We start from the raw sequence: 27,258 nt of genomic DNA, 5'->3' as shown, positions 1-27,258 counted from the left end.
TCCTTCTGGCCCCATCTCTAGCCTCTGCTTCCCTTAAACCCTACCCTATTCTCCAATCATGTAGAACTACTTGTGGCTCCCAGGCTATTTTATGCCTCTGTAACTCTGCTTACCCGTTCTCTTTGCCCAGAAAGGCTAGCTCTCCCATTCCCTCTCCTTTCCCCATTACCTCCTTGCTTCCTGAACTTCTATGGAGTTCTGTGAACACTAATCACATCTTGGAGGATAAACAGAAGTTCAGCAAGTCCATCCTTCTAGGCTCACTTCTTCGGCCCCTCATCTTGCAAGACTTTCTTTGGTGATGGACTCAGACTGTTTTCTGCAATTTCCTCTTGGAACTTTGGAATAAAAGTGGTTCTATCAACATATTCATTTGTATAAAATGTGATTCCCCACAAAACTCACACTCAATGAAAGGCAATCTGCATATACAAACCTCCACACTTGTTTGGTTATTGCTTTTTTTATGTACCTGGATCCCTTTTTGGTCTCCTCAACTTAACTGTAACAGAGAGAAGTAATGTCTTCTAGTGGTGGCCAACATTTACTTTCTAAATAAGTTTCCCAATGAATTTTAGTAATTGAAAATATAAGGCAAACAGTATCAATTCTTTTGACAATGTTTATTAGACATCGACTAATAAATGTGTGCCAGGCACTGCGGTAGATTCTGGCGACACAACAGTATACAAAAGAATTTACAGACACAGATTCATTTATAAAAACAAAGAACTTTGTAACTTACAAAGATACATTAGAGACCAACCAGGGAGTCCAATCCACTCATTTTACAGTGGACAAAGTGTCTTGCCCAAATTCACCCATCTAGTTAATTGCAAAGATAAGATACAAGAGTTTTCTCATTCAATGTCTCTCTTTCCAACTTATTTCACCAGTTTGAAGGAATTTTGAGTAATAAGATTAAACACTATTTTTGGTTTCAGATACAATATACATCTCAAAGTTTAAAATAATATTAATCTATATGTGAAAAGAGACTTGACACTACTTTTACAGAAAGAAAAGCAGCAACATAAAACAAATCTAAAGGGGATGAAATAACAGAAACCCAGCAGTGGAAGCTGAGCTTCATCTAAGTCAGCAGATGACATCTATTTGCACTCGTTAGCACTGCCTGGCATGTGCTACACCACCCCCTCGGGTAATTTACATTTTTTTAAAGCATGTATTTCTAAATTTAGGAAGTTAGGATAATCAGGGTGGAAAAGCCCATCTGTTTGACGTTCACTCCAGCTGCTGCAGATTCTGAAATGAAATTTGAGTATTTTCTTCTGTTTCATCTTACCCAGTCTGGAATACAATGGCATGACAGAGGCATAAACAGGTAGCTACAGGCAATGTATCCAATATATATTTCATTTGATCACACAACATCCCCATGGTGCCTAAATAACCCTGCCACAATTACACAAGCACATGCACTATTTATACACAGTGCATAAATATATCTGTGTACATTCATGGTACATACACATTTTTCTTGTGTAATATTTGATTGCGATGGAAAGACAGAGACAGAAAGGCATCAAGAAGAGAAGATTTTTGACCCTGAAGAAGTTAAAGTTAGTTTGAATAAGACAGAAAAAGTAACTGAAATATTGCTTAGTTTTATTATTTCACTCATGTTATTGGAAAGAGCATCAACGTGGATTCTGGCCTAAACGCTGCCACTTACATGCTGTGTGGCTTTGAAAAGATCACTTTACCTCTCTAGATTTTTAATTAAATGACATGCAAGAATAGAAGCAGGAGGAAAGAGTTGAGTATAAAGGAGAACCTAGAAGACTAAAGGTATCTTCCAGATCTACAATTCCAGGACTGTATGACAGCTACATAAAATTTCACAAGGAAGCCATTGTAAGTGGAAGAAATCTTCACCTTCTGGTTTGGAATTATCAATATTAAACCTTCAGAAGCAAATCAATAAATGCCTATTTATATACCTTTTTATGTACCTAAAAAGTGCGTGAGTCATATACAGTATGCTAAATGTCTTTTTAGTAGTACTAAAACAACTTAGAAGTACTTTTAAAATAAACACAATTCAAACAGAACAACTTTACTTTTCTAAACTATACAAATAAATTAAGAGACAGATATTATCTAGGATGATGTTTATTACTGCAAATAAACATCACATGTAATTGCTGATAAAGCCCCCAAAATGGAAGTATAAAAGTACCTCCAGAAATAAACATTTGCTGGGTCCACACGTCTTTCCTAAATACCTTCCCTCTGTAAGGCACTGTGGTATAGGCAATATTGGCCAATGAATGTCTCAGACAAAATTATTAAAGTTTCATTACTGCTCTTCGCAATAGTCATTTATTTAGAAATGAAAACAATGCTTGTGTAAGATCTACCTTATTTAACGCAATTAACTGCAGGGGTGACAGAGACCCTCTACGCACTACAACCCTGTCACTTCACTAAGGAATCCATTATAAACCTGGATGACACAAACAAAACTGAAAGGTTGTAAAAGCTTTAAAAAGTATATTTACCATGACTTAAGGACACCTAAGTACCTAACATAACATTTTTTCTGTGTCATGTTATTCTTCACATGCCTCTATTTCAGAGGTAAGTAAACACTTTAAGAGGCAGGGACTTGAGAAAAAACAATGTAGTCCCATCTCATTTTTTACTGCCTAAGTTGTTGTTACAAATGTCTTTAGTCTATTTTTGCCTCTGCTATATCCTCAGTACCTAGAACATAGCCTAACACAAAGTGGGCACTAGATAAATATTTACCAAATATGAGTAAATGCTTTAAAAAGCTGTTTTATAATGTTAAGAGCTGGGGAAAAGGAAAAGTTAGAGACTCCTATTCACTAAGCACCTGGTGCCTGAAGTCCATCACTTCATCCAGTCTAGCCACTTGGTGTGGGTAGGCATTACCTGTCCCACTTTCCACAAGAGAAAAACGATTCAAAGGTTAAACAGTACTCTGACCAAAGAGAAGAAATGGACCATCTAGTCTAACCACTGAACGGGGGCGCAGGTGCAAAACTCATCTGAAAGGGGGAGGGAGGACATAAAAAGAAAACCAGTCTGAGTACACCAGGCAGAAAGGCTGAGCTAGGAAGTTTAGGGATCCAGTAAGAGACAGCATGGGAAAAGAAGAGCTGCAAACACAAAGGTGTAACTGGCTGGGCCAGAGCCAGGAAGGAGGCACAAAGGGTGTCACACTGGGCTGTGGGGCACAGAAGAGAAGGGACAGAGGTGTGGCAGCCCTCAGGAGTGAGGCTGTAATGGTCCTGGGAGCTGGGAAGCTGGGGAAGCCAGGTGGCATGTGGCATGTGTTCAAAGGTTCTCAAAGTAAAAACTGCCCAGAAATATGTCAATTCCAGCAAATAACAGCATGCACATGAGTGACAAAGATGATGGTCATTTATGGTAATTTACTATTCATGCTGTCATTCTTAATTCTTTTTAAAAAAAAATCTTTAGAAATCTAAGAGGAAAAGCCAATTTTCGCCAGAAGAAAGAGAACATTGTAAATATAGGATTATTGACTATGCAAGAAAATATTTAGAATGCTGAAGCAAATAGTTCAATGTGTACAAATTACATGCATAACAGAGCTTCAAATGAGTTACCATAGCTACCAAAGGATAATTAATTTTGAGGAAACAAAAGAAAAGACATATCATTAGGGGCAGTTTTCAAAGAGCTGAAATGATAAACGTGGCATCCAAATTTAACTCATGTTACTTCCTAACAGGAACTAGCAACGCTCCTTTCCATACGACTATTTCTAACATCATCTCCCACACTCTTCCCTCCCCAGTCTTGTGTACCAGGCCACCTCTGTGCTAGTCTACATCCCACTTAGATCCTGCAAGACTCAATTAGTTCCTACCTGTTCCATAAGGTCTCTGACTCTAGTTGTACTTCTAACCTGACAATACAATTATCATGTATTGTTTATGAAATAAACGTGTATCAAGCACTGGCTAAGAAAGAAGAGGGTTAAACAAATAGGCAAGTGCATAAATTACAGTAAACAGATAAAGGCTAAAGTTTGAGCAAAGTTATATGGATGTAGGGGGGGGAAAGCTAACTCTAGGGAAGCCTTCACTTGGGAAGTGACATCCAAGCTGGGTACTAAAGCATAAGCATTATTTTCCAGGCCCAGAAAAAAGAACAATAAGGGAAATGTGAAGGTGAAATACAGTCATGTTTCACTTAATGACAGGGATATGTCTTGAGAAATGCATCATTAGGTGATTTTATCATTGTGTGAACATCGAGTGTACTCACACAAACCTAGACGGTATATAGCCTACTACACATCTGAGCTATATGGTGGAGCATCTACACTACAAACCGGTAGGGCATGTTACTGTACTGAATACCGTAGGCAATTATAACACGATGGTAAATATGTGTATCTAAACATATTTAACACAGAAAAGGTACAGTGAATATACGGTGTTATAATCTTATAGGACCACAGTCACTGTATGTGTGGTCCATTGTTAACCAAAACGTCATCATGCGGCTCACAACTGAAACTCTTCTCTGTTCCTTAAGCCAGGAAGACGAGTTTTGGAAACCAAAGGAATTGAGCCATGTGATCTTATTTAACCTTTCTGATCATCATTTTTCTTGTTTATCAAATGAAAGCAATGCCAGGTTGTGGTAAAAATTAATTATATAATGCACACTGAAAGACTAGTTAGGCATTCAAAAAAAATTTTTCCCTTTTCTTTTCTAAAAGTATAAACTCAGTGGAGGCAAGAACCGAGTTTTTTGTTTCTTCGTTTTCCTTTTTTTTTTTTTTTTTTTTTTTTTGAGACAGAGTTTCACTCTTGTTGCCCAGACTGGAGTGCAATGGTGCGATCTCGGCTCACTGCAACCTCTGCCTCCTGGGTTCAAGCAGTTCTCCTGCCTCAGCCTCCCTAGTATCTGAAATTACAGGCATGTGCCACCATGCCTGGCTAATTTTCTATTTTTAGTGGAGATGGGGTTTCTCCATGTTGGTAAGAACTGAGTTTTATACCTCTTTCCTATCACCTACATTGTCTAACCCAACAGTCGAGCACAATTTCTTAATGACTGGTAATCTCTAAAACAGGATTTTTAATAATTCCCCTTTGAATTTGATAACACAATTATTTGATACAAATTAAAATAAAATTGTAGACTCTCATAGCTAGTGCTTTATTACTTAATAGGCACACCAAACAAATAAATAAGGCATCAGCAAGGCAGAGAGAAAGAGGTAGATGAGTGAGAGAGACAGAGAGAAAGAGAGAGAAGTCCTCTTGAGGACAAAAAACTCAGAACTGTATTACCTCCTCACCTATACTTCACAGTTTACTGTTTGGAGCTTCACAGTGCTTAAGATTCTAATGTTTAGGGTTCTAAAGCTCTGCTATAAGATCTGCCCATAACTTCTACAAATGCTTCCCAAATTCTCCAGTTAGGCCCTAGAATGCAGACAAAATCACCACAAAGGTAAATGGAGCTTACAAGAGAAAATGTAATCCACTTACTGATCACCTGAGCCTGACACAGTATTAGGCACTTTATTATTTTTACATGTTACATATTATCTTTACCTACCATCTTAATATTCCAGGCTCTTAACTACAGGTACTGGAATTCATTCTGCTCTACAACTGAATCATCTATTTCTTCACTTGGAAATAGGACTAATACTCATCTATCTCACAGGCTTAGTTTAAGGATTAATGTACATACATACATAAAATGTCTAGGCAATATATGGCACATGGTGGTAACCCAACAATGACAGCTATGCCCTTAATGAAAATGTGACATCCAGACTGGACACTTGTGACACTAAAAGAAGAAATGTGTGAGACTCAGAGAGGCATGCAGAAGTGCTGGCAGCAGCAGAACTGAAGCTCATCAGAGCTGGCACTGGAGGCTGGATGACTTGGCTTGCCATCCTTTGGCACATGTGCCCAGAAACTATTCAACTCCAGTGTTCCAAGCTGTTTAACCACATTCAGTTTACTGTGAGCACCTCAGTATCAGAAAAAGCCTGCCAAATCCAAGTATTTTTAAAAAGCACTTCAAGTGATCAAGCGAATAAAGAGGCTTTTCTTAAAAGAAAGTATCATTTATTAAGATTCAATAAACCATTGCAGTGCAGTTCTTGCAACTGCTTATATATTTGCTGCCCTGTTGGTATATCAGCTTAAGTTAAAAACTAGGACAGAGGTCAAAATTGGTGCATCTGGCCAGATAAGGATCCTTGATTCTGTGGGATTAGCCATACATCTATAGCAAATTTTATCAAGAGGACAGCAGTAAGTACATTTACATTCCTTTGTTAATAAATAGGCATATGCAAAGAAACAGAGTCTATTTTCTCTCAAACCGATCTGATCTTACTACTTCTCACTCACACACACCCCCAACTCACTCTCATACTAGATGGGTGACAGGGGTCAGGAAGATGATTAGATTGGACTGAATTTAGTTATTTCAGGCAGATCCAAGAATTTGCACAGCCTAAGAAACCTCTAGATTTCTCTTTTCAATAGCTCAGAGAAATTCTCGGTCTTTCAGATTTCTTTCCCCTTGTGCTGCTTTGCTTCAAGACGGTATCTTCCTGCATGAAGGAGAGAGTACTCAAATTACCCCCAGCCAGAGAAGAAAAGAGTTGCCCCCATAGCCACACCAGGTTCTCTGGTTTCTTTACCTGCCTCTGCTGGAGAGTATCTTGACAGACTAGGCCAGACTGGTAACCAGTAAAATATGAATGCTCCTTTGTGAGGGTTTTCTTTCCATTGTTGCTGTTATTGAACGGGAACAGTGGTGGGTGTGTGCAGGTTCCCACCCCTGTACTGTGATCCTGGCCATTTGTCTCTGATTGCTATAGACTGAATGTTTGTATCCCCCACAAAATTCATATATTGAAACCTAAAACCCAAAGTGGTGATACCTGAAGGCGGAGTCTTTGGGAGATGATTAGGTCATGATGGTGGACCTCTCATACATGAGATTTATGCCATCATAAAAGAGGCCCCAGGGAGCTCTTTGCCCCTTCCACCATGTGAGGACACCGCAAGAAGAGAGCTGTTCACAAGCCAGGAAGCAGGCTGCTAGACATTAAATTTGCAGGCACCTTGATCTTAGACTCCCCAGCCTCTAAAACTGTGAGAAATACATTTCTGTGGTTTATAAGCCACCAAGTCTGTCGTATTCTGTTACTGCGGCCCAAACAGAGGAAGACACTGATCTTGAAATCCCTGCACAGACCTCTACATTGTAACACAGGCCTCTGTCAATCCCCTTACAAGGACACACAGACACTGCTTGGTCTCTCATATACTTCATGTAATCCTGAGTAACCAGGTGCACTGCCTCAGACTCCACCTGTTTTCTGTCACTGCCTCAATGTCATCACTTTTACATACTCGTGCACAGTTGCACAGCGTGCAGACTCCAAAGGACCATACTCCAAAGAATACATACTACCAGGGAAAATCGAATGGCTTGGTGAGGACAAGAATGAGAATTGAGCAGGAAATTACACTTCACTCACTCCACAAATGTAATACATGACACCATAATGAGCTAAGTCATGTCTGTCTTTCAGAGTAAATCATGGAAGTTTAGTCTAAACTTGAACACTGGATCATCCACATTTGTCATCCTTCTATCCCCAGATGCCTGGAGTATAATAAACCCTCAGTTGTTCTTTTTCTCCTTACAAACCACTGAATACATAAGAATCAGATGTGCCATGCCTCACTGGCTGGGATAAAGACCAGACAGGCAATACACAAGTTTATTAGCTATCTGGCTATATCTTCTTCCACATGACATTTTAACTATGATATATCTATACTTCTGTTTCCCCACACAATCCTGATAATAAGTATTCTGCAATTACTTCTTTCCTGATTCACATACATCTCCAAACTGTAACTACAGTTATAATTCCAACTGTAGTTATATAAGTATAAAGTTACTTAAGACCAGATATATTGAACATCTCTTTATAACTCACAGTGGTGTATATAGAATAGGTTCTCAATAGTTTGTTGGAAAATGAAATACCATATTTTTAAAAGTTGATGAGACACTCTCCCCAGGGAAACGAATAATGTCAAATGCATATAACACTAAATTTGGAATGAAATTTCTGTGACCTCCCCGAAAACCATCTTTTGGTCACAGGTTAAAATCCCTTGTACAATACAAATGTAGGCAGTGGTTATATGATGCAAAGGATTCAACAATGTAAAAGGCCATTTAAAACTAAAATGATTATTTTAAAACAAATTACTATATAATAGAAAAATTAATATTGTGAGATTAAAAACTTAACCTCAACTCCAGATGATGAAGATTATGTTAATGAAGTAAAAGGATATGACAGTGATAAAGATGATGGTGACAACAGAGGAGGAGGAAAAAGACAACAAAAGGAGGAAAAAAATAACGCTTACATAGCATTCATATACAGAATTCTGTTTGGGACCCTATGTGTTTTTTGGGAGATGAGTCTTCATGACTTATTTATTAATAAGAGTTTATTGATCACTCACCATATGCAAGGCACTGTACTAGATTCTACAGGTAAAACAAAGTATAAGACCACATCTTATCTTCCTAAAAAGGCTAAACATAAATAAGCCAGCCATCACCAAAAAAAAAAAAAAAATTTGTCCTTACCCCCAACTCTCATTGCACACAAGACAATGAATTCCAGATACGCTGTAGGTTGAAATATAAAAGGTAAAACAGTATAGCTTACAAAGGATAACAGGAAATATCTTTATGACATTAGGAAAGGCAAAAAATTTGTAGTCAAGACACAAAAAATGCTAGTAAAGGAGAAAAAAGTTGCTTAAATGAATCACTTAAAATTAAGAACTTCTGTTCTTTAAAAGACGCCAAACTGAGAAAGTAAAAAAGCAAGTCACAGAGTAAGAGATTTTACAACACATATAAACAATAATGTGCCAGTACGTCAACAAACATGTTTTTTAAACCCACTGAAACCAAGGGAGTGGGAGGGGACACTGACTCCTTAATTTTGAAAACTGGCAAGAAGCCCAAGTATCCGTCAACAGATGAGCATATAAAATGTGGTATATTCATACAATGAAAAATTATTCAGCAATAAAAAGAAATGAAGTTCTGGTATATGCTACAACATGAATGAACCTCGAAAACATTATGGCAAGTGAAATAAATCTACTATGCCAAGTGAAATAAATACCCAGACACAAAGGATAAATGTTGTATAATTCTACTTATATGAGGTACGTGGAACAGGTAAATTTATAGAGATAAGAAGTAGATTAGAGGTTACCAGGGGTTAGGTGGAAACTGGGAGGTATTGCTTAATAGTTATAGCTTCTGTTTAGGGCAACATAAAAGTGTTGGAAATAGTGGTGATAGCTGCACAACAATGCAAATGTACTTAATGCCACTGAATCATATACTTAAAATGGTTAAAATGGTAAATGTTATGTTATATATATTTTACCACAATTTTTAAAATAATGTAAAATACCAAAAATTATTGATCTGTATACTTTAAGTGGGTGAACCATATCGTTTGTGAATTATATCTCAACAAAGTTTTTTAAGAACTGGCAAATGACTTCAATAGAAAATTTGTAAAAGACAATACCCAAATGCTAGTAAAAAGGTGAAAAGGTGTGTAACTTCATTAGTAATCAGGGAAGTACAAAACCACCTACATACATACACACACAGACACAATGAGATATCATTATGCACCTATCAGAATGGCTGAAGTAATAAAATAGATTGACAATACCTAGTGTTCACTGACAAGGATGTAAAGGAAATGAAACTCTCATACACTGCTAGTGGGAGAAAGATCAGCACAGCCACTTCAGAAAATGGGCCATACCTACTAAAGTTGAACATATGCAATTTGTTTCGTAGGGATATACCCAACAGAAATTCATTCTGATATGCATCAAAAGACACACACAAGAACATGTGCAGCAGCATTACTCATTACAGGCCAAAACTAGAAAAAAAAAAAAACAAATGTCTTTGGCCAGGCACAGTGGCTCAGGCCTGTAACCCCAGCACTTTGGGAGGCTGAGGCGGGAGGATCACTTGATGTCAGGAGTTCGAGACCAGCCTGGTCAACATGGCGAAACCCTGTCTCTACTAAAAATACAAAAATCAGTCAGGTGTCATGGCTGATGCCTGTAATCCCAGCTACTCAGGAGGCTGAGGCAGGGAGAATTGCTCGAATCGGGGAGGCAGAGGTTGCACTGAGCCAAGATCGCGCCACTACGCTCCAGCCTGGGTGACAGAGCGAGACTCTGTCTCAAAGGAAAAACAAATGCGGTGAGGAACGAAAGGATAGTAAGAAGATCACAAAGAAGAAATACTTCAAAAATTCAATGCTTTTCAAGATGTTAAAAAAAAATAACTATTTTTGCCTACAAATGGGCTATGGGATCATGCACTTTTACAGCATAGTGTTGCTACAACTGACATAGTTCCTAAAGTCTGGACAATATCAGAAACCTGAACCAGATATAAAATCAGTCTGCCAGAGACTTAAAAACACATATGCACATGTATGCACCCCCTACACTCAGTTTACACATATGTAAACTGCCACATATAAAATTAGATAAATCTATGTGCATTTCTCTAATTAACATACATGAAGTAGAAGAAAAAGTAAAGTTTTGTGACGTTTAACCTAAACATGAAAAAGCTGAATTAGTTCACTTGCCACAGTTGGGACAAATATAATGAAAAGGACTAGGAGAATGGACTTCACTACTCTCCACTCAAGTGGAAGAAAAAGCTGACACGCCAACCCCCACTATGTCAAGAGAATCTGAGCTGAGAACTCAAAAGGAAGTGCTGAAGACTGCAAATTATTTTTGTGTTCATGGTCTTCATCATCATCAGTTTATAGAATATTTGTTAGACACTGAAGGAGTAAGCAGATTTGATTTATTTTAATGCAGGCAGATGGCTTGGTCATGGAAATTGTGAAGAGATTTACCGAGCGGCTTCATCAGATCAAGGACATTATGGAATTAAAGGGCTCTAAGAGACCTTACTGGTCCAGCTCCCTGTGGCTCACAACATTATACTTTCTTATTAATGAGAAAGATAACTCAACTCCCTAAATTCAAAATAACTGCAGTGGGAGTAAGGGGTTGGGAGGATAAGAGCACAATTAATTTGTTCAAAGAAATGCAAATGTTGAGACTGAAAATGAAAATACATATTAATCAACAGGCAACTAAAACTTGTCCTGTTCTGAGGACAATGAACAAATTAGAAAGAATCAAAAGTCACAATTTTAGAAAACATTCTCATGAAAATGAATCATGTTTAAATTCCTTTTACTATTAATATTTTGGAGTACAAAATTCAAGAAGCATCTCTTATCAGTATGGTTGTTTCAGGAAAAATTTAATGACCTGAAAACAGATTCTACTTACCAAGATAAAATACTAGGCAGTGAGTTTACGAATCTCAGAATTATTTAACAATGTAATTAATTCCATCAATTTTAGAGACCACCTGGCTTTGTGTAAAAACCACCTCTCTCATGAAAATGCAAAAAAAAAGAACAGCTAGGCAACACTATTGATGATATAATCAATGATATACAATCAAAATTAAGATGTGCCCTAACCACACCCCTCCAAAGCTTTCAGTTTAAGTATCACTATATTCCTGCCTAAAACTTGTTTTTTTTTTAATGCTCACGAGCTTTTCCCTTTTAATCAATAATAACACTAGTAAAATGTCTATATTTATCATGTTACCTAGTATAGCTAAAATTTAGACATCTATGCTTGGCTTAAGACAAAGAAAGCTCATTATCAGAGAAAAGCAGAGAAAGATCACAGAAATTACGTTAAAGGATTAGAATGCACTGATTGAGGTAAAACGAAGATATTGTCATACTTACAGCCTGCTTTGAACTGACCCTTTCCTGATACATACAAGATCTGTCCGTGATACAAAGAACTGAAGAGAAAAAATAGGTATGTACACAGCCTAAGTCAAAGTGAGTAGCAATCAATTTTAAAATAAATTTTTAAAATAAGACTATATTCAAATGACATTTTGTAATCTTTCTACAACAGACAGAGATAGTTTTAATTCTGAGGACAGAAATTACTATAACATTTTATTATATTGGTAGGGGGAGGGAGAGAGAAAAGTAACTATTTTAGGAAAAATTTTATAAACATGTTAAAACCAGCCACATAATATCTCCAGTTTATCTTATTACAAATATTTTCAATACTGGAAACCATGTCAGAGAATCACAAGATTATAGAACTGGAAAAGAACAAGAGATTACCTAGTCTAATTCCCTCATTTTGCAAATGAAAGCAGGCCTGGAGAATTACATGATATGCCCTAGGCCACAGCTCCAGTGGCACACCCTAAATAGACTCATCTCCTGACTTAAAAATTGGGACTGATCAATCCTTGTAACAGTAACTGCCACTAACTGAGCACTTGCTGTCAGTCAGGCACTATGCTAGACACTTTACAGATAACAGTTCTCATTTAATTTAGTACCTCTCAACACAGTAAGAAGACCATCTCCATTTCACAAGAAAAACTCAAGCTCGGGACATTAAATAACATTCTCAAAGTCACAGGGCAGAGAAATGATGAGTCATAATTTAAACCCAATATGTCTGACTATACAAAGCCCATGAACTTTTACATAGGCTTTGTATAGTCAGACATATTGGGTTTGAATCACGACAATGCTATTGTCTCCCCCCAAATGTTAAATGTGTACATCCAAACAATTGCACTTTGGGCAAGCTAGACCACAGAAATATCTATACAAATGTATAGGGTATATGTACAAAGATGGTCACTAAAACATTATGAATATCAAAAAATGAGAGACAACACAAATGTGCATAATGGAGAAACAGCTAAAAATTATGGCATACTTGCTATGAAATACTAAACTTCCATTAAAAAGAATGAGATAGATCCATGTAACAGATGTGGTAAGATGCCTATATTAGGCTGGGCACAGTGGCTCACACCTGTACTTTGGGAGGCCAAGGCAGGCGGATCACGAGGTCAGGAGTTTGAGACCAGCCTGACCAACATGGTGAAACCCCATCTCTAGTAAAAATACAAAAATTCTTCTTAAAAAACTTCTTAAATACTTTTTCATTGAGTTTTTACCCTAGAATGTTACTTTTACATGTTTTTAAATTATAATACAAAACAATGAATTTGAAATGAGTTCCTTTTTTATTTTAAAATAACACATGTATATTCCATTTAATGCCACCCCATATAGCACAGATTTATTGTATGGCTAGTTGTCTCTACAGCAATTCCAAAAAAAAGAGAATCCAACATTCTATTACGGATACCAGCATTTCAAGTATAGTCCATGGGCTGATGCAGATTCCCAAGACCCTTTCGGAAAGTCTGTGTAGTAAAAACTATTTTGCTTACTAACAGTGGAGTTTTATCCCTTTTTTCCTGGGCTAACATGTGCATTGATGGTACAAAAGCAGTAGTGGGTGAAACTGTTGGCACCTTAACACAGGTCAAGGACTTGGCATTAGACTGTACTAGTAGTCACTGTAGTCTTTGCTATCATGTAGTCACAGTTAAAAAAGAAAAAAAAATCCAGTTTCACTAAAGAATGTCTTTGATGAAACAATAACAATAATTTCATTAAATCTTGACCTTTTGTAATATTCTGTGTGACAAAATGGGTAGTATAAAACAACTTATGCTGCACACTGAAGCAAAATGGTCATCTCAAAGTAAGGCACTGGTGCAATCATTTGAGCTCAAGGCTGAAAGAACTAATCACTTTCCTTCATATTTACTTGAATGAACAACTCGCAGACTATGGTTAGTCAAACTTATATATTTAGCAGACATTTTCTCAAAACAGTACCAAATGAGACCATCACTTCAAGTGAAATAACTGACAGTCATTTGTAGGCAATGATAAAATTCAAGCAAATATTAAAACTTTGGAAAACTTGTATCTGACACTGTGAGCTTAACAGCTTCATAATACTTAAAAGACTATTCTGAATTATCTCAGTGGTGATATTGATAAATGTAATTTTTAAATGTTACATAATATAATATGTTAACATTTGTAAGATCTGTGTAACAAAGTGAACCAATATTTTCCAATGACCAATGCATAGATTTATGAAAAATCATGCATGAGTAAAAGATCCATTCAAAGTGCAAGATAAACCAATGGATTTTAATATAACAAGTAGGAAGTGTCCACTGATATGGTTTCTGGTTCCACATTTCAACCAGTCTGTAAGAAACTACTGCATATCATGTTTTGGTAGAATATCAAAGATGAATATCCAAAATTATCTGAAAATGCTATCAAAATACTAAGTATCAGTGTGAGACCAGATACTCTTCACATTTTCCACCAAACCAAGATGACATATCACAATAAATGAGATGCAAAAGCAAATAGGAGAATCTGTTGTCTTCTAATAAGCCAGACATTAAAGAGGGTCCCAAAAATGTGAAAGTGCCACTTCTCTCACTAATATTATTCAGTTTTGGGGAAAAAAAGTTAATTGTCATAAAAATATTTATGCCAATGTGTAATGGATGTCTTGTTTCTAAACAGATTAATAGATTCTTTTAAATGTTCTCACTTTTAATTTCTAATACAGTATCAATAGACATAATCCACATAAACTAAAGCTCTTTGCAGTCCTCAATAATCTTTAAAGCCCCAATAATCTTTAAGGCCAGGAAGTTTAAGAATCTTTGCAGTACACTGTTAACTAATTTTTCACATGCCCTGCATACTGTCTTAAGTCTTGATCAACAAAGCTATCTGTATTTACACATGAGCAATATACATAAGTGAACTGTACTATAGACTTTCTTAACCAATAAAAGCCTAAAATGTTAGCCTGATTTGAACATATTCTTCAAGAAGTGATGTTTACTACAGTAGTGCAGCCTCTGTTTTTGCCATGTATTCTGTGTTCTGGCAGATGATCTTGACCCATGGGGGCTAAAAGAAGTTCTATACCTTATCATCATAGACCTGGCCCAAAGAAAAAAAAAGATTAAGTATTAAGCCTTGATGTTTGATGTTATTTAAGTCATCTTTAAGTATATAGTGCAGGATTTATGATTAGTAAACGACTTTTGACATTTTGAGAGATGTATAAATACTTCGGACTGACAGTGTGGTCCATAAGGGTATAAATCATGTCTGGGATAAACTATGAATGGAAATACATAGACTTCAGGAGGAGGGAAGGGAATAGGAGAGGCAGACAACTGGCAGTCTTGCAAAACTCCCCCAACATAAGGTTGATTTATAGTTAATGCTCCTATTTCTAGAAAAGTGTCTCCAGTACTTTGTATACGGTAATGTAGGAAGAAAGAGGGTGGCCTCAGGCTACAAAAGATGTTATTTTAACTAATTATCTCCATCTTTGGGAGACTAGTTCTAACATACAGGTCCCTCAGGACTAAGAACACCAGACACGAAAATGGTAAACTTCAAGGTTCTAAAGAAATTGCCAAAAGTCCAAGATCATTCCTTACAACATGAAGCAAAAGCTTCAGAATTCCTTAGGAAAAAATTTTTCAAATATTTAGGATTAAAGATAAGCTAAAAATCTATTTCAAAAGATCTGTAAGTATTGAAATTTTGAATAAACTTCCATAGAAGTCATAAAATTTGAAAAAAAGAAAACACTATGAAAATTGATCTCTATCACCTGTTTCACAAAATATTTACCAAGGTGTAAAGATTAGTTGAAGCTGACATAGTCACACCAAATCCCTAAAGAAACTTGTAACAAAAATTTTATTTTTCTTTAAAAAAGAAAATGTACTTAAATTTTCTTTGCCCACTGAATAAGTTCTGTGGGCATACCAACACCAATTTCCTGGTTTTGATTTTGTACTCTGGTTTTGGGGGATGGTAACATCAGGGGAGGCTGAGTGAAGGGTGCATGGGACCTTCCTATACATTTCTCACAACTTGCTATGAATCTATACTTCAAAATAAAAAGTTTAAAATATAAAAAAAAAAAAAGAAAACAACAGTCTTCTCAGGGGTACCACCTACATTAGTAAACCTTCATTCACAAGTGTCTACTGAGCATTACTATAGTGCCCAGCATGGTACACATGGTACTGCCTTTTGGGGATAATACACACACACACACACACACACACACACACAGAGAGAGAGAGAGAGAGAGAGAGAGAGAGAGGTAGGGGGGAGAGAGAGCAAAAGAGAAAGAGCACAAGCACAGGGGGAGAAAGAGAATTCTATTATAAAGTTAGCTTCATTAAACAAGGGGAAAATATTAGCATATAACTATGCCCACACTCCCACATACCCCCACCAACGCTCACCTTCTATGGTGATTTCTGTGTCTGCCTGGTTGGCTCCAGTGTTAATTTTTTGTAAATATCAATCCTTGAAATGGGTAGAACTGAATAATTGGAAAGAACCAGGACTGGATTTATTACCATAGAAGAACCTGATGTTACTAGCAGAGGAACATAACATCTTGCAAAATGGAAGGAGACGATGACAAGTAAAAAGAAAAAACAATCATTAAGGGGAATACAGAAGAGAAAGGTTTTATGTGTGTGACTGCTGTGAACAGTGAAACTTTGGGCAAAAGTGAGTAAAGGGGTTCTCTAAATTAGGACACTGTTATGTTTCCATTGTTGGGATCTTCAACAGACTTTGGTAAATATTTAAACTTAAATTTCTAAAAATACTGAACTGATAATTCTTTTAAGACCAGCCTACAAGTGGCCTCATTACATTAGAGTTACATTCACAAAGTCATATTGTATTTAATTACCTATTTGTTACCCTCAGTGAAAAAATGGCATTGGCTTTCCAGTCCCACAAACCTATTATACTTTAACCACCTATTCCAACCCTAAACCCTGGTCTACTACCATTAATGGCTGCTAACGTTAACCTAATTATCTGAAGATCTTCCCAAGGAACTCTACGTGATACAAGAATTTTCTGAACTCGGTCCTTCTAAGATCTGTTTCTTTCCAGGAATCCTTTTCTAAATAAAAGTGTCCTCTAATACTGTCAGCTTATATCTCTCTCAAGATCAACAGAGTTAACTGCTAAATGAAAACAAACCAGTAAGTAGACTTTTTCAAATAACTTTTTATTGAACACACTTTGCCCATAATAGTAAATTTGTATGGGTTTTATTCTATTCTGTAAATATTCTAGTGACACTTATCAAAATATGATCCTTTCTGTAATATATGAGTGAGGCAGAGCCATACTGTACCTATATAATATCTGATAAAGGCAATGATGATGTGGTAGATCATTGGCTGAGTCTATTATGTGCAAATTGGAAACACATTTTCTCTCTGTGGCTAACTTCATACTTCTACAATTTAAAACCATTACAAATGCAAACCACTACTCTGGTCTTGTTCTTGGGTGGTAGAAAACCAGGTACACAGAAAATTAATTACCCAAACATTAACAGAAAAAAAAAAAATCCTTCCATGGCTTAGTAAGATAGGCTTAACTAATAAGTAAACTAATTAACTTTCCACTTTTAAGACCAAACTCAGCTCAAATCAGATGGCTTTTTGAATACCACCCAAGAACCAACAACCTCTCTGAAGCCAGTTGCTCACAAAGTACGATCAAGAGAAGATTTCAGATCCTCCAGATGGTGTGGGGGCAGTTCCCAAAATGCAGGGATGAGATGTATTAGTGCCAGCTAGTCCTCACCAAACAAAGAAAGAGAAAGTTGAGATGACTGTGTTCACTTGAAGTAAATTAGAAAACAGAAATTCAGCAAATCCTCCTCAAACTGCCTAAAATAATTAAGTGTTGAGAGAGTATAAAAAATTATCATTAGTCTAGACGACAATAGATTTGGAATCCCTATTCTAAATAAACTAGTTATGCGGCCAGGCGCGGTGGCTGAGGCCTGTAATCCCTGCACTTTGGGTGACTGGGGCGAGCAAATCACTTGAGGTCAGGAGTTCAAGACCAGCCTGGCCAACATGGTGAAACCCTGTCTCTACTAAAACTACAAAAACTACAAAAATTAGCCAGGGGTGGTGGTGGGCACCTGTAATCCCAGCTACTCGGGAGGCTAAGGCAGGAGAATTGCTGGAACCCGGGAGTCAGGGGTTGCAGTGAGCCAAGATCGCACCACTGCACTCCAGCCTGGGCAACAAAAGCCAGACTCCATCTCAAATAAATAAATAAACAAACAAACAAACTAAGTAGTTACGGATGGAAAGCCTTAGTGGGAAAGCCACCATTTTCTGTACTTTCTCCCAGCTCAGTAAGTACTTCCTGTCCCTTGTTTTGTAATACTCACTGCAACTAAAGAATCTTTTGCACCAGCACATCACCTTGTTTGACAATAAATCACATGGCGTAAGTATGAAGACTCAAATGAGAATTTTCATTATAAATCTTTCCACTATGAAAGTGTGAAAACACATTTCAAAATGTGCCACATACTGTTATCCGGGGAGGGGAAGCCAAAACAAGTACTTTTACCCCTTGCATCATTACCTAGTGTCTGACAACAGTTCCAAGCATAACGCTTTTTAAGTGCTTGGTAATTTAATATTTAAATTTCTTCCTGAATAGTCCATGTTGAATATACATGTGTATTAGGCTCAACGTCTCTGAAATTTTCATCCCGTAGCTGTCACCTTTCATGTAGGTTACACTACAGATTTTTACTGACAGGTGAATCCTTCTAAAACAATTACAGTATTAAATTTAGAGCTGAGAAACTGGATTTTACAATAAATTTTTAATAATGGTAACAATGAAAAGGTTCACGACTTTTTTCATTTTCATAGCATTTTATGTGGTCGTTTCTTTCTTTTTATACATTTTCTCAAATTCTGAAAAGTTATCTGCTATTTCAAGGAATCACAAGTACAAGAAACACTTTAGTTATATCTAACCCATTGGAAGAACTATAAAGAAGTCAGCTTTTCAATTCAAATTACCTTTGAAGTTACTCCACAAATATAAACAAAATTTAAAAAAAAAACAGAAATAGAAACAGAAATTTATTAACATCGATTTTCTTTCATTTATTGAAAAGACCCTCTATTTCTACCTTTGGTGTATTATTTCACTGTAGTGGCCACTACTATTGGTTATTTATCTAACATCCATTCCCCTTTACTCCTTTGTAATAGAACCAACTTTGTTCAGATATACACCCCTCCTGCTATTCCACATTGAAAGTTCTGGGGATGAACCATAATTCATTCAAACCAAGTTTGCCCTTGACTAGTTCAAGAATAAAATTCGATTAGGGCATAGTACTCTCCTGGAGATAGGTGGGCTAGCACAAACAGGCACGCTAACTGTTCATCCTCTTTCCCTCCCCCCCCGCCCACAGTAAGGAAACTGAACATCAATACTTTTTCCATGGCCAGCTGAATAAAGCCCAAACGCAGCATTCAAGATTCTCTACTATCTTGCCCCCAACTACTTTCTGGCTCTTTCTCCCTTGCACACATCTCCTGCTCTAGCAGCTTGGCCTTTCAAGAGTATACCTCTGCCTGCTCCACTTCACATCCTTCCTTCAGGCTGTTCCTTTGGTTAAGAAAGCCCGTCCACTACCATCTGAGCCAATTCATACCCTACTCATTCAATGCCCAGAAAAAAAAGAAAACTTCTCCAAGAAGTCTTACTTGATACCCACATTAACAAATAGAACTCCTCATACATTCACTGTATCATAAATTATTTGTACATGCTTATAGCCTGTTTTAAAAATGCAAACTCCTTACGGGCTGCAGACACTCACACACACACATCTTTGTATTCCACCACCACCTTTCCCCACCAGATATTCAAATGCACAGACTGATGGCTCTGTAAATATCTGTTGAACAAATGAACACTGTTTTTGAAAGTGGAAAATGCCTCTACATAACAGGTTATTGCCAAGACTGGGATGTCCTTGAAAGTCTTTAAAAACATTCTTGTATGGCTTGGGAATAGTTTTGCTGAAGAAAAAAAGAACAAATCAGATGACCTTGCAAGGCTGATTCTGCGAATTATATCAACTCTTTTAAAGTACTGCCTGATACTTCAAAAACAAACTATACACAAAAAAGTAGTAGGGCAGAGAGAAAAACTGGCCATCTCAAACTAGTAACAGTACAAAAGATATTTGGAAGCACAAGTTCATAACGTACATATTGATGTTATTGTCTGCACACCATCACTAAAAATATACCTACTGAACTCTAGAAAATTATCTGTAATTTTGATGATTACAGCTTCACTAGTTTCTATGGAGAAGACATACAAAAAGTTCTCGTATTCTCTTCTCCCCTATTCAATGAATCTGCACAATTTAAGTTGGCTAGAATTAGGTTACTTCAAAATCAGTTCGAATAAGGCCATAAAATGACTGGAAACATGCTGGTGTCTCCAGCAGAAAAAAAAAAAAAAAAAAAAAAAAAACAGGGTTAACCACAAAGTTCCATAAATCACTGAACCCGCTTTTTAAATAACACCCTTTAGAAAAAAACTCAGTAAATCTCAGCAATAAATGGGACAGAAAACTGGATTGCACAGGACAATGCACACACAAAAAACAAACAGCATAGTATAGGATGAAAATCAGGATCTAAATATGACGGCTATTCACTGAAAATAAAATGTAAGAAAGATTAAGCAGAGAGTAGAAAATTAAATTTATAAACAGATGTTTTTAAAACTGTTAACAAGAAATTTAAAGACATTTATTTTGTTCTAATATTGTTATATTCTATATATTTTTGTGAGCCAACTTAAGTCATCTGGAGATGAAGCTAGAGTATAAATAAATTATTGTTTTCTAATATAGCATAGCACAGTATACAATTATTTTTTAAAATAAAGATCATTTTCGGCCAAAACGTGTGTAGGCTTCCAAAAGATTACGTTAAAGCTATAAAGCTTTCCAAATGATTTTAAAAGCCCTTCTAGTTTTCCTAGGGCCGCCTAGTAAAGGCAACTGGTTCTAACTACAGTTTCTAACTGGACCAGTGAGTAAGGGAGTTCGTTATCTAAAAACGATCCTGCATCCCCCACAGCGCAGCGAGGTGAGAGTCGGGGCCCAGCCCGGGACCGGAGGTAGCGGGGCGAGTTTAGTTACCTCTCTGATGAGGAACACCTGGGCTGAGCGGGCGGCGGAAGCAGCCGCTGCAGGTGCGCGCGAGCCTCGGTCGCAGCAACGAACACGGACCCTGAGAAAGTTGGACTCTCGACCCTCGGCAAAGCAAGGAGGCTCTTTGCCGTCCCCAGACAGCTTCGCCCCAGGCCCGCCGACCCAGCCTGGCCCCACTGGGAGGAAAGGGTTGGGGCTACTCACCGTGCAGAGAGAGGAGCAGCAAAGGCGCCAGTGGGGAGCGCCGAGAAGTCATCCCGGGGCCGCAGGGAGCGCGCCTGCCGCCTACCCGGCTCCCGGTCGCGGCAGTAGAAGCGCGGGCGTGACTCTCCGCGCTCTTTGGGGCAGCCTGGTCCTCCCGGACCCAGCGCCGGGCCGCTGTCCTCCGCGCGGAGCTGGGACAGTCGGACGCACAGAAGAGCCAAGTGCAGCTGCAGCGCCGCCCGGCTCCGCGGACGCTGAGCTGTGACCAGAGGCGTTCCAGGCTCGCCAGCCGCGCCCCGCAGCTCACGGCCACCTAGCCCTGCCCCAGGACCAGTCGACCCCTCGCGCCGCCCGGGGAGCCACTCCCCCCAACTCACGCCCGCTACTTCAGCCGCAGCTCGGCTCCTCGCCGCGCCGCCCACTCGCCCCACTCGGTCTCCAGGGCAACCGCGGCTCCAGCGCGACGCCTGGCGGCCCACCCGCGGAGCAGAGCGTGGCGCGCAGCTGGCGCGGCCCCCGCCACCTGTGCACCGCGCCGCCCGCTCCCCAAACGCCTCCACCGGCTCCGGGAACCGAGGAGCGGGCGCCCTCCTCACCGGAGTTAGGGCCCCTTCCTTGCTCTAAACCCCTCCGCAAACAGGTGGTCGGCCTGATGCATCCTGGAGAGTTCTAGGAATGACTTTTCCACAGCCGTCTTCTGAGCCTGCAAGAGTCTTTCCTGTGGCAGTTTTCGGCTTTTTCATTTTCACTCCTCTCTTATAAAACCTAAATAATCTGAAAGAACCTGACTCTGGCAAAATTAGGAATTCCTAATTTTACAGTTTTTTGGTTTTGTGCTGTTTCCTGGATACCTTCTCACCGTTCTTCCTTGAAAAGTGGATAGGGGCTGTACCATGCCGCTAACTCCCCATTCCTATCAGAGAGACTGCCGTCTTCTCTTGCCCCTTTTGTAAACCTTTTGTCAACTACTAATATTTTAAGTTTTCCATCTTAAACGTTAGTGCTTTCTTAAACTGACCTTTAGTATACATGTTAACTAGTGGGAGAGGTGCATTTATTGTAATGGTTGTTTAGTTGGGTTTTTTGTTGTTGTTTCTTGTTTGGGTTGGGTGGGGAGAAGGACTTTCCTAGCATCTGAAATTATTTTACTTAAATATCTACCTACATCTTTTCTTATAAAACCTATCTTTATTGCCTTACACTGAACTCTGCTCGTTATTGTACAGCTCATAGTCACTTCCTGCTTCAGCCTCCAAACGGAGCCTTCTAAATTTGAGGACATACCTGCCCAGGGGATGCCAACCCATTTTGGTCAGTTTCTACAGCAGCATAAATTAGGATTCTCAGAGCCATTCAGAAATTGAGCCCTCATCTGGCAAATACAGTACTCCCAGGGAAACTCAGAAACAAAAATAATATGCACAGAAAAAAATATGTAAAATATTTTTAAACATACATTTGGACAAGGATTGGAAGATATATGTAAGATTAAAATATCAAGATGGTGGAGTTATGAATGTACTTCTCTTTTGAAAATGTGGATATTTTTAAGGTAAAAAAAGGAAACATGTTAAATGTTAATAATTTTTAAAAAGAATATCCTGAAAGGATAAATTTTGATTATGAATTAGAGATGCCTCAACTTTGCTCACTGCTTCCAAGTTGCTAGAATTCCCTACCAGATCTCTAATGGCAAGAAATAAATGATGTGACGGTAGAGTTTTTCATATTAATAACAAGTTTAAATTTCCAACTATGATATCACGAGGCTCATTCTCATTCTTTTAAACTCCAGGGTGAGGACTAGTGTTTCTTTTTTCCATCCAGTTCAATTCCTCACCCTCTCTTGTACATATTCCTGCAGTCTAATCCGGTCCTAAGCAGGGTATAAGAGTAAGCAATATAAGAAAAACAAGGACGCTGTCAAGTGATAGGAGCTACTCAAAGCAATTCTTCATGTCACCATAATCCCAGATACAAATATAGAGACAGAATATTTATCCTTTAAATAACCCACTAATCTGAGCTTAAAGCCCTGATAAAGCAAGTTATCTGATATATTTATCACATCAATTTAAGAACTATTTACCAAGTACCTACACTTTGTAAGGCACCGGGTTTAAGGTTAAACCAAAAAAAATGACCCCTGACCCCAAATAAGTTCCAATTGCATATGGGCTACGTCTGTGCTATCATGAATCAGCAGATAAGAGTTCTGCCTCTTTGTCACCTAAGGATAATTCTGCCTTGCCACACAAGAGCTACTGAGTCATTTAAGAGGACAGTGCTCACAGTTCAGTGGAGGAGCCCTTTCAATAGAAAAAGAAGTGTGGCTTCTGAAGGAAGAGTGAGGATGATCAGATTTAAGGAGGCAATCCAGCTGCCCAGAATCATGGGGGCAGATGGTAGCTGGTGGACCAGAAGAAGGCAGATCAGGAGTACTGGAAGCTCCAAGTGCTGTGTACAGAGGCTTCCAAGGACACTCTCCCAGGAAACAAAAAGTGTGGTTTAAAAAAAAAAAAATTCATAGAGACAGTACCATTGGCATATACTTTGAGTAATTTTTTATTAGTAATGATGAGTTTCACCAGCTTTTATTCTAATCTGCTTTACGAGCACAGAATGATTTCTTTAAATCCCTTAAGTATTCTAAGTACTAAAGACACAGACAACATGTTATATTTGTATAACACTTTACACATTTCAAAGTACTTTCACACCTATCATCTGATTTGATCTTCACAGCAAAACAAAAAAAAGGGTTGGGTAAGGCACGGATGATGACCCTGTCTTCACACAGGAAGATACTGTGTCTCAAAAAGATCAAGAGACACCCCAGAGATTGCAGATGTAAACAGGGAGACCTGGAACCAGGATCTTATTTACCGTATAGTTTTTTCTACCACACCATGAAGTCTTTTTCTTTTATCTCTTTTTGGACCAACTTTTTTTTTTTTTTTTTTTTTTTTTTTTTTTTTGAGACGGAGTCTCGCTTTTGTCGCCCAGGCTGGAGTGCAGTGGCGTGATCTCGGCTCACTGCAAGCTCCGCCTCCCGAGTTCACGCCATTCTCCTGCCTCAGCCTCCGAGTAGCTGGGACTACAGGCGCCCTCCACCTCGCCGGGCTAGTTTTTTGTATTTTTTAGTAGAGACGGGGTTTCACCGTGTTAGCCAGGATGGTCTCAATCTCCTGACCTCGTGATCCACCCGCCTTGGCCTCCCAAAGTGCTGGGATTACAGGCGTGAGCCACCGCGCCTGGCCTAGACCAACTTTTAAAAAATTATAAATGATACTGTCTTAAAGCTATCTGAGGGTAACACTGTACTTACCTCCTAATGATTTATCCCACCTCTGCCCTACCACCATCACTACCACACCCAGACACCACCTCAGAAGCTATAAGATTTGGATGAGATTGGCCCCACCCTCATCTCTGAGGGAGCTGTAGTTGGTCTACCTTACCAAGAAAGAAATGGAGAGGGGAATGATCAGAATGAGGAACCCTGGTAGAAGACTCTGCTATATAGCACCTTTGACTCAAAAACATTGATGACGTGAAAATAAGTTAACTTCTAAAGTTCACGTTTTAATCCTAGGCAAGCTTCTCTCCTCAACCCATCAAAATGCTGGACCACTTCTTTCCACAATCAGTTTATCTGCATTCAAGAATGGAAAATTAACTTTCTTATTAGCTTAGGAGGAACATAAGAAAGAAAAATGATGTAGGGAATTATAAGGATTTCCAATGCCAAGTATAATTTACTTTTGAATTAGCTATTTTAAGTTTTTAATGCCTCAGATCCCTCTTCATTCATGTACATAAATTAAAGGTTAATTGCATTTAAGTTTTGGTTGTATTTGTCTATGGAGTGTTTTATAAGATCATTGTTCTTAAAGTTAGGAAAAACCTGTTTGATCCTTGTTTGAGCCAGTAACTCATTCTGTATATATTTTAACCCAGCTGCTTAGAGACAGCATATAGTCTAGAGCACAGCTTAGTCCTTTTAGAAGTAAAATTTTTGAAGAATTTTTCTCCCTTCCCCGTTGCAAAATGTCAAGAAAAGCTCTAAAATAATAAAGGAATGGAGAAGAAAATAGTGGCATCATTACAGTAAGACAGAAAGCAAACCAACAAGTGTTTATTGTATGTTGACATAAATAGACCACTTAATATTTTAAAACAACACTCTCGAATTCTGGATTAACTCATAACCTAGATATATTGATATCTTACTGTCTTTCTTATGTATCTTTCTTCCCACTCCGTCAACCCTTGCTAGATAGGATTTACAAGGAGCTAAACAGCAATACCCATCCTCCTCCCCATAGCCCAATCCCTATCACTCTTGTGAATATTGTCAAAGTTTCCCATCTTCATTCATTTTGGGAAAAGTTAGCTCTTTTTCTTGAAGCCCTAATTTATTTTTAGGTAAAGTCACTCTCTGAGCAGGGAACATTGTAATGAAATGCTACAGAATTAATTCAAATAGCAAATTTAAAATAATACCACTATGTTTTTTAGGACTTGAAAAAGGCAATAGCATAAGTAGCATTTTATATGTCACCTGAACATTTTTTGTATTTTCATTTTTATAAGGAATATAATTTTCAAATATTCTTACAAATTTCTTTACCAATTTTCATTAAAGGTAATATGCTTCAGATTAATTCACTCGATTTTATATATTGGGGTATAGGCAGTTACCTCAGTATTTTTCAATTCTGAGGTGTTTTACAGAGAGGTTTAATTTAAACTGCAGTTCACACTTTCACTTCCAGCAACAAAACGGGTCAGAGACCTTGATTTATTAAAAATGTGAACTTATATATTTTTATAATCTTAAATGAATAAAATACAGAAAGGTAAAGCCAAAGGCTGCACAAAGGAAGGAATCCATCTACAGTCTATTCTTAACACAGCATCCACGATGATCCTAAGAAGTCAGATCAGGTCTGTCTAAGACCTTCCAATGGCTTCCTGTATCACTCAGGATGAGTCTTACTGTAAATCACAGGGCCTATGTTAGTTGTCTATTGCTGCTGTAACAAATTACTACAAACTTAGTGGCATAACACAACACAAATGTGTTATAGTTCTTGAGGTCAGAAGTCCAACATGATTCTCAGTAGACTAAAATCAAGGTGTGGGCAGGGCTGTGTTCCTTTCTGGAGGTTCCAGAGGAGAATCATTTTCTTACCTTTTCCAGATTCTTGAGCCCACCAACTTTCCTTGGCTCATGGTCCCCTTCCTCTATCTTCAAATCCAGCAACATCAGGCCAAGCCCTTCTGACACTCCTTCTTCCACATTTAAGGATTCTTGTGATTACACTGGGCCCACTCAGATAATCCAGAATAACCTCATTTCCAGATCAGTTGAACAGCGTCCATCAGCAACCTTAATTCCTCTTCGCCATAGGAGGTAATATATTCACAGGTTCTGGGGATTAGGAAGTGAAGAATCCCCTTTGTGGGGGGCCCTTATTCTGATTACAAGACCCTACTGGATCTAGTCCCCCATTATCTCTCTGACCACATCTTCTGTTTTTCCCCTCAGTCATTCTGCTCTCACCATAATGACCTCCTCAATGTTTCCTAAATAAGCAGGAACGTGTTTGCCTCAGGACCACTAAAATTGTTCTTTCCCTACATTTTTGCATAGCTCTCCTTTCACTTCTTAAGACTTTTTCTCATATGTCATCTAAGTAGTAACTGACCATTGAAACCACCTTTGCAAAATTATGACTGAGACAGTGAAAGAGATCTAACTTAACCAACTCCATCTTGCTTCTAACCTCCAACCTGTCCTCGTTCATTCCTGGGCGTAGGCTGAACTAACTTTGGGAGAAACTTTATA

The 27,258-nt window shown here is 38.2% G+C and overlaps 1 protein-coding gene across 4 annotated transcripts in view; it reads right to left on the bottom strand.

The window, feature by feature from the left end:
* IGSF11 (immunoglobulin superfamily member 11) overlaps positions 1 to 27,258 on the bottom strand; it is a 214,519-nt gene that overhangs the window by 106,737 nt on the left and 80,524 nt on the right. The window contains exon 1 of one of the 4 annotated variants that reach the window (XM_050778772.1): positions 21,405 to 21,773. The exons of 1 other annotated variant lie outside the window; for it this stretch is intronic. In XM_050778772.1, coding sequence (XP_050634729.1) covers positions 21,405 to 21,456 — 52 coding nt within the window. In that variant the 5' untranslated portion in view covers positions 21,457 to 21,773. Of the gene's footprint in view, positions 1 to 6,703; positions 6,774 to 21,188; positions 21,211 to 21,404; positions 21,774 to 27,258 lie in introns of those variants that run through there. 2 more of the 4 variants (XM_050778774.1, XM_050778775.1) reach the window with 2 other exon arrangements.

Source organism: Macaca thibetana, chromosome 2, assembly GCF_024542745.1.
Source record: "Macaca thibetana thibetana isolate TM-01 chromosome 2, ASM2454274v1, whole genome shotgun sequence".
In the NCBI taxonomy this organism is placed as follows: domain Eukaryota; kingdom Metazoa; phylum Chordata; class Mammalia; order Primates; family Cercopithecidae; genus Macaca; species Macaca thibetana.
This window is presented reverse-complemented; position numbering and strand designations above follow the sequence as displayed.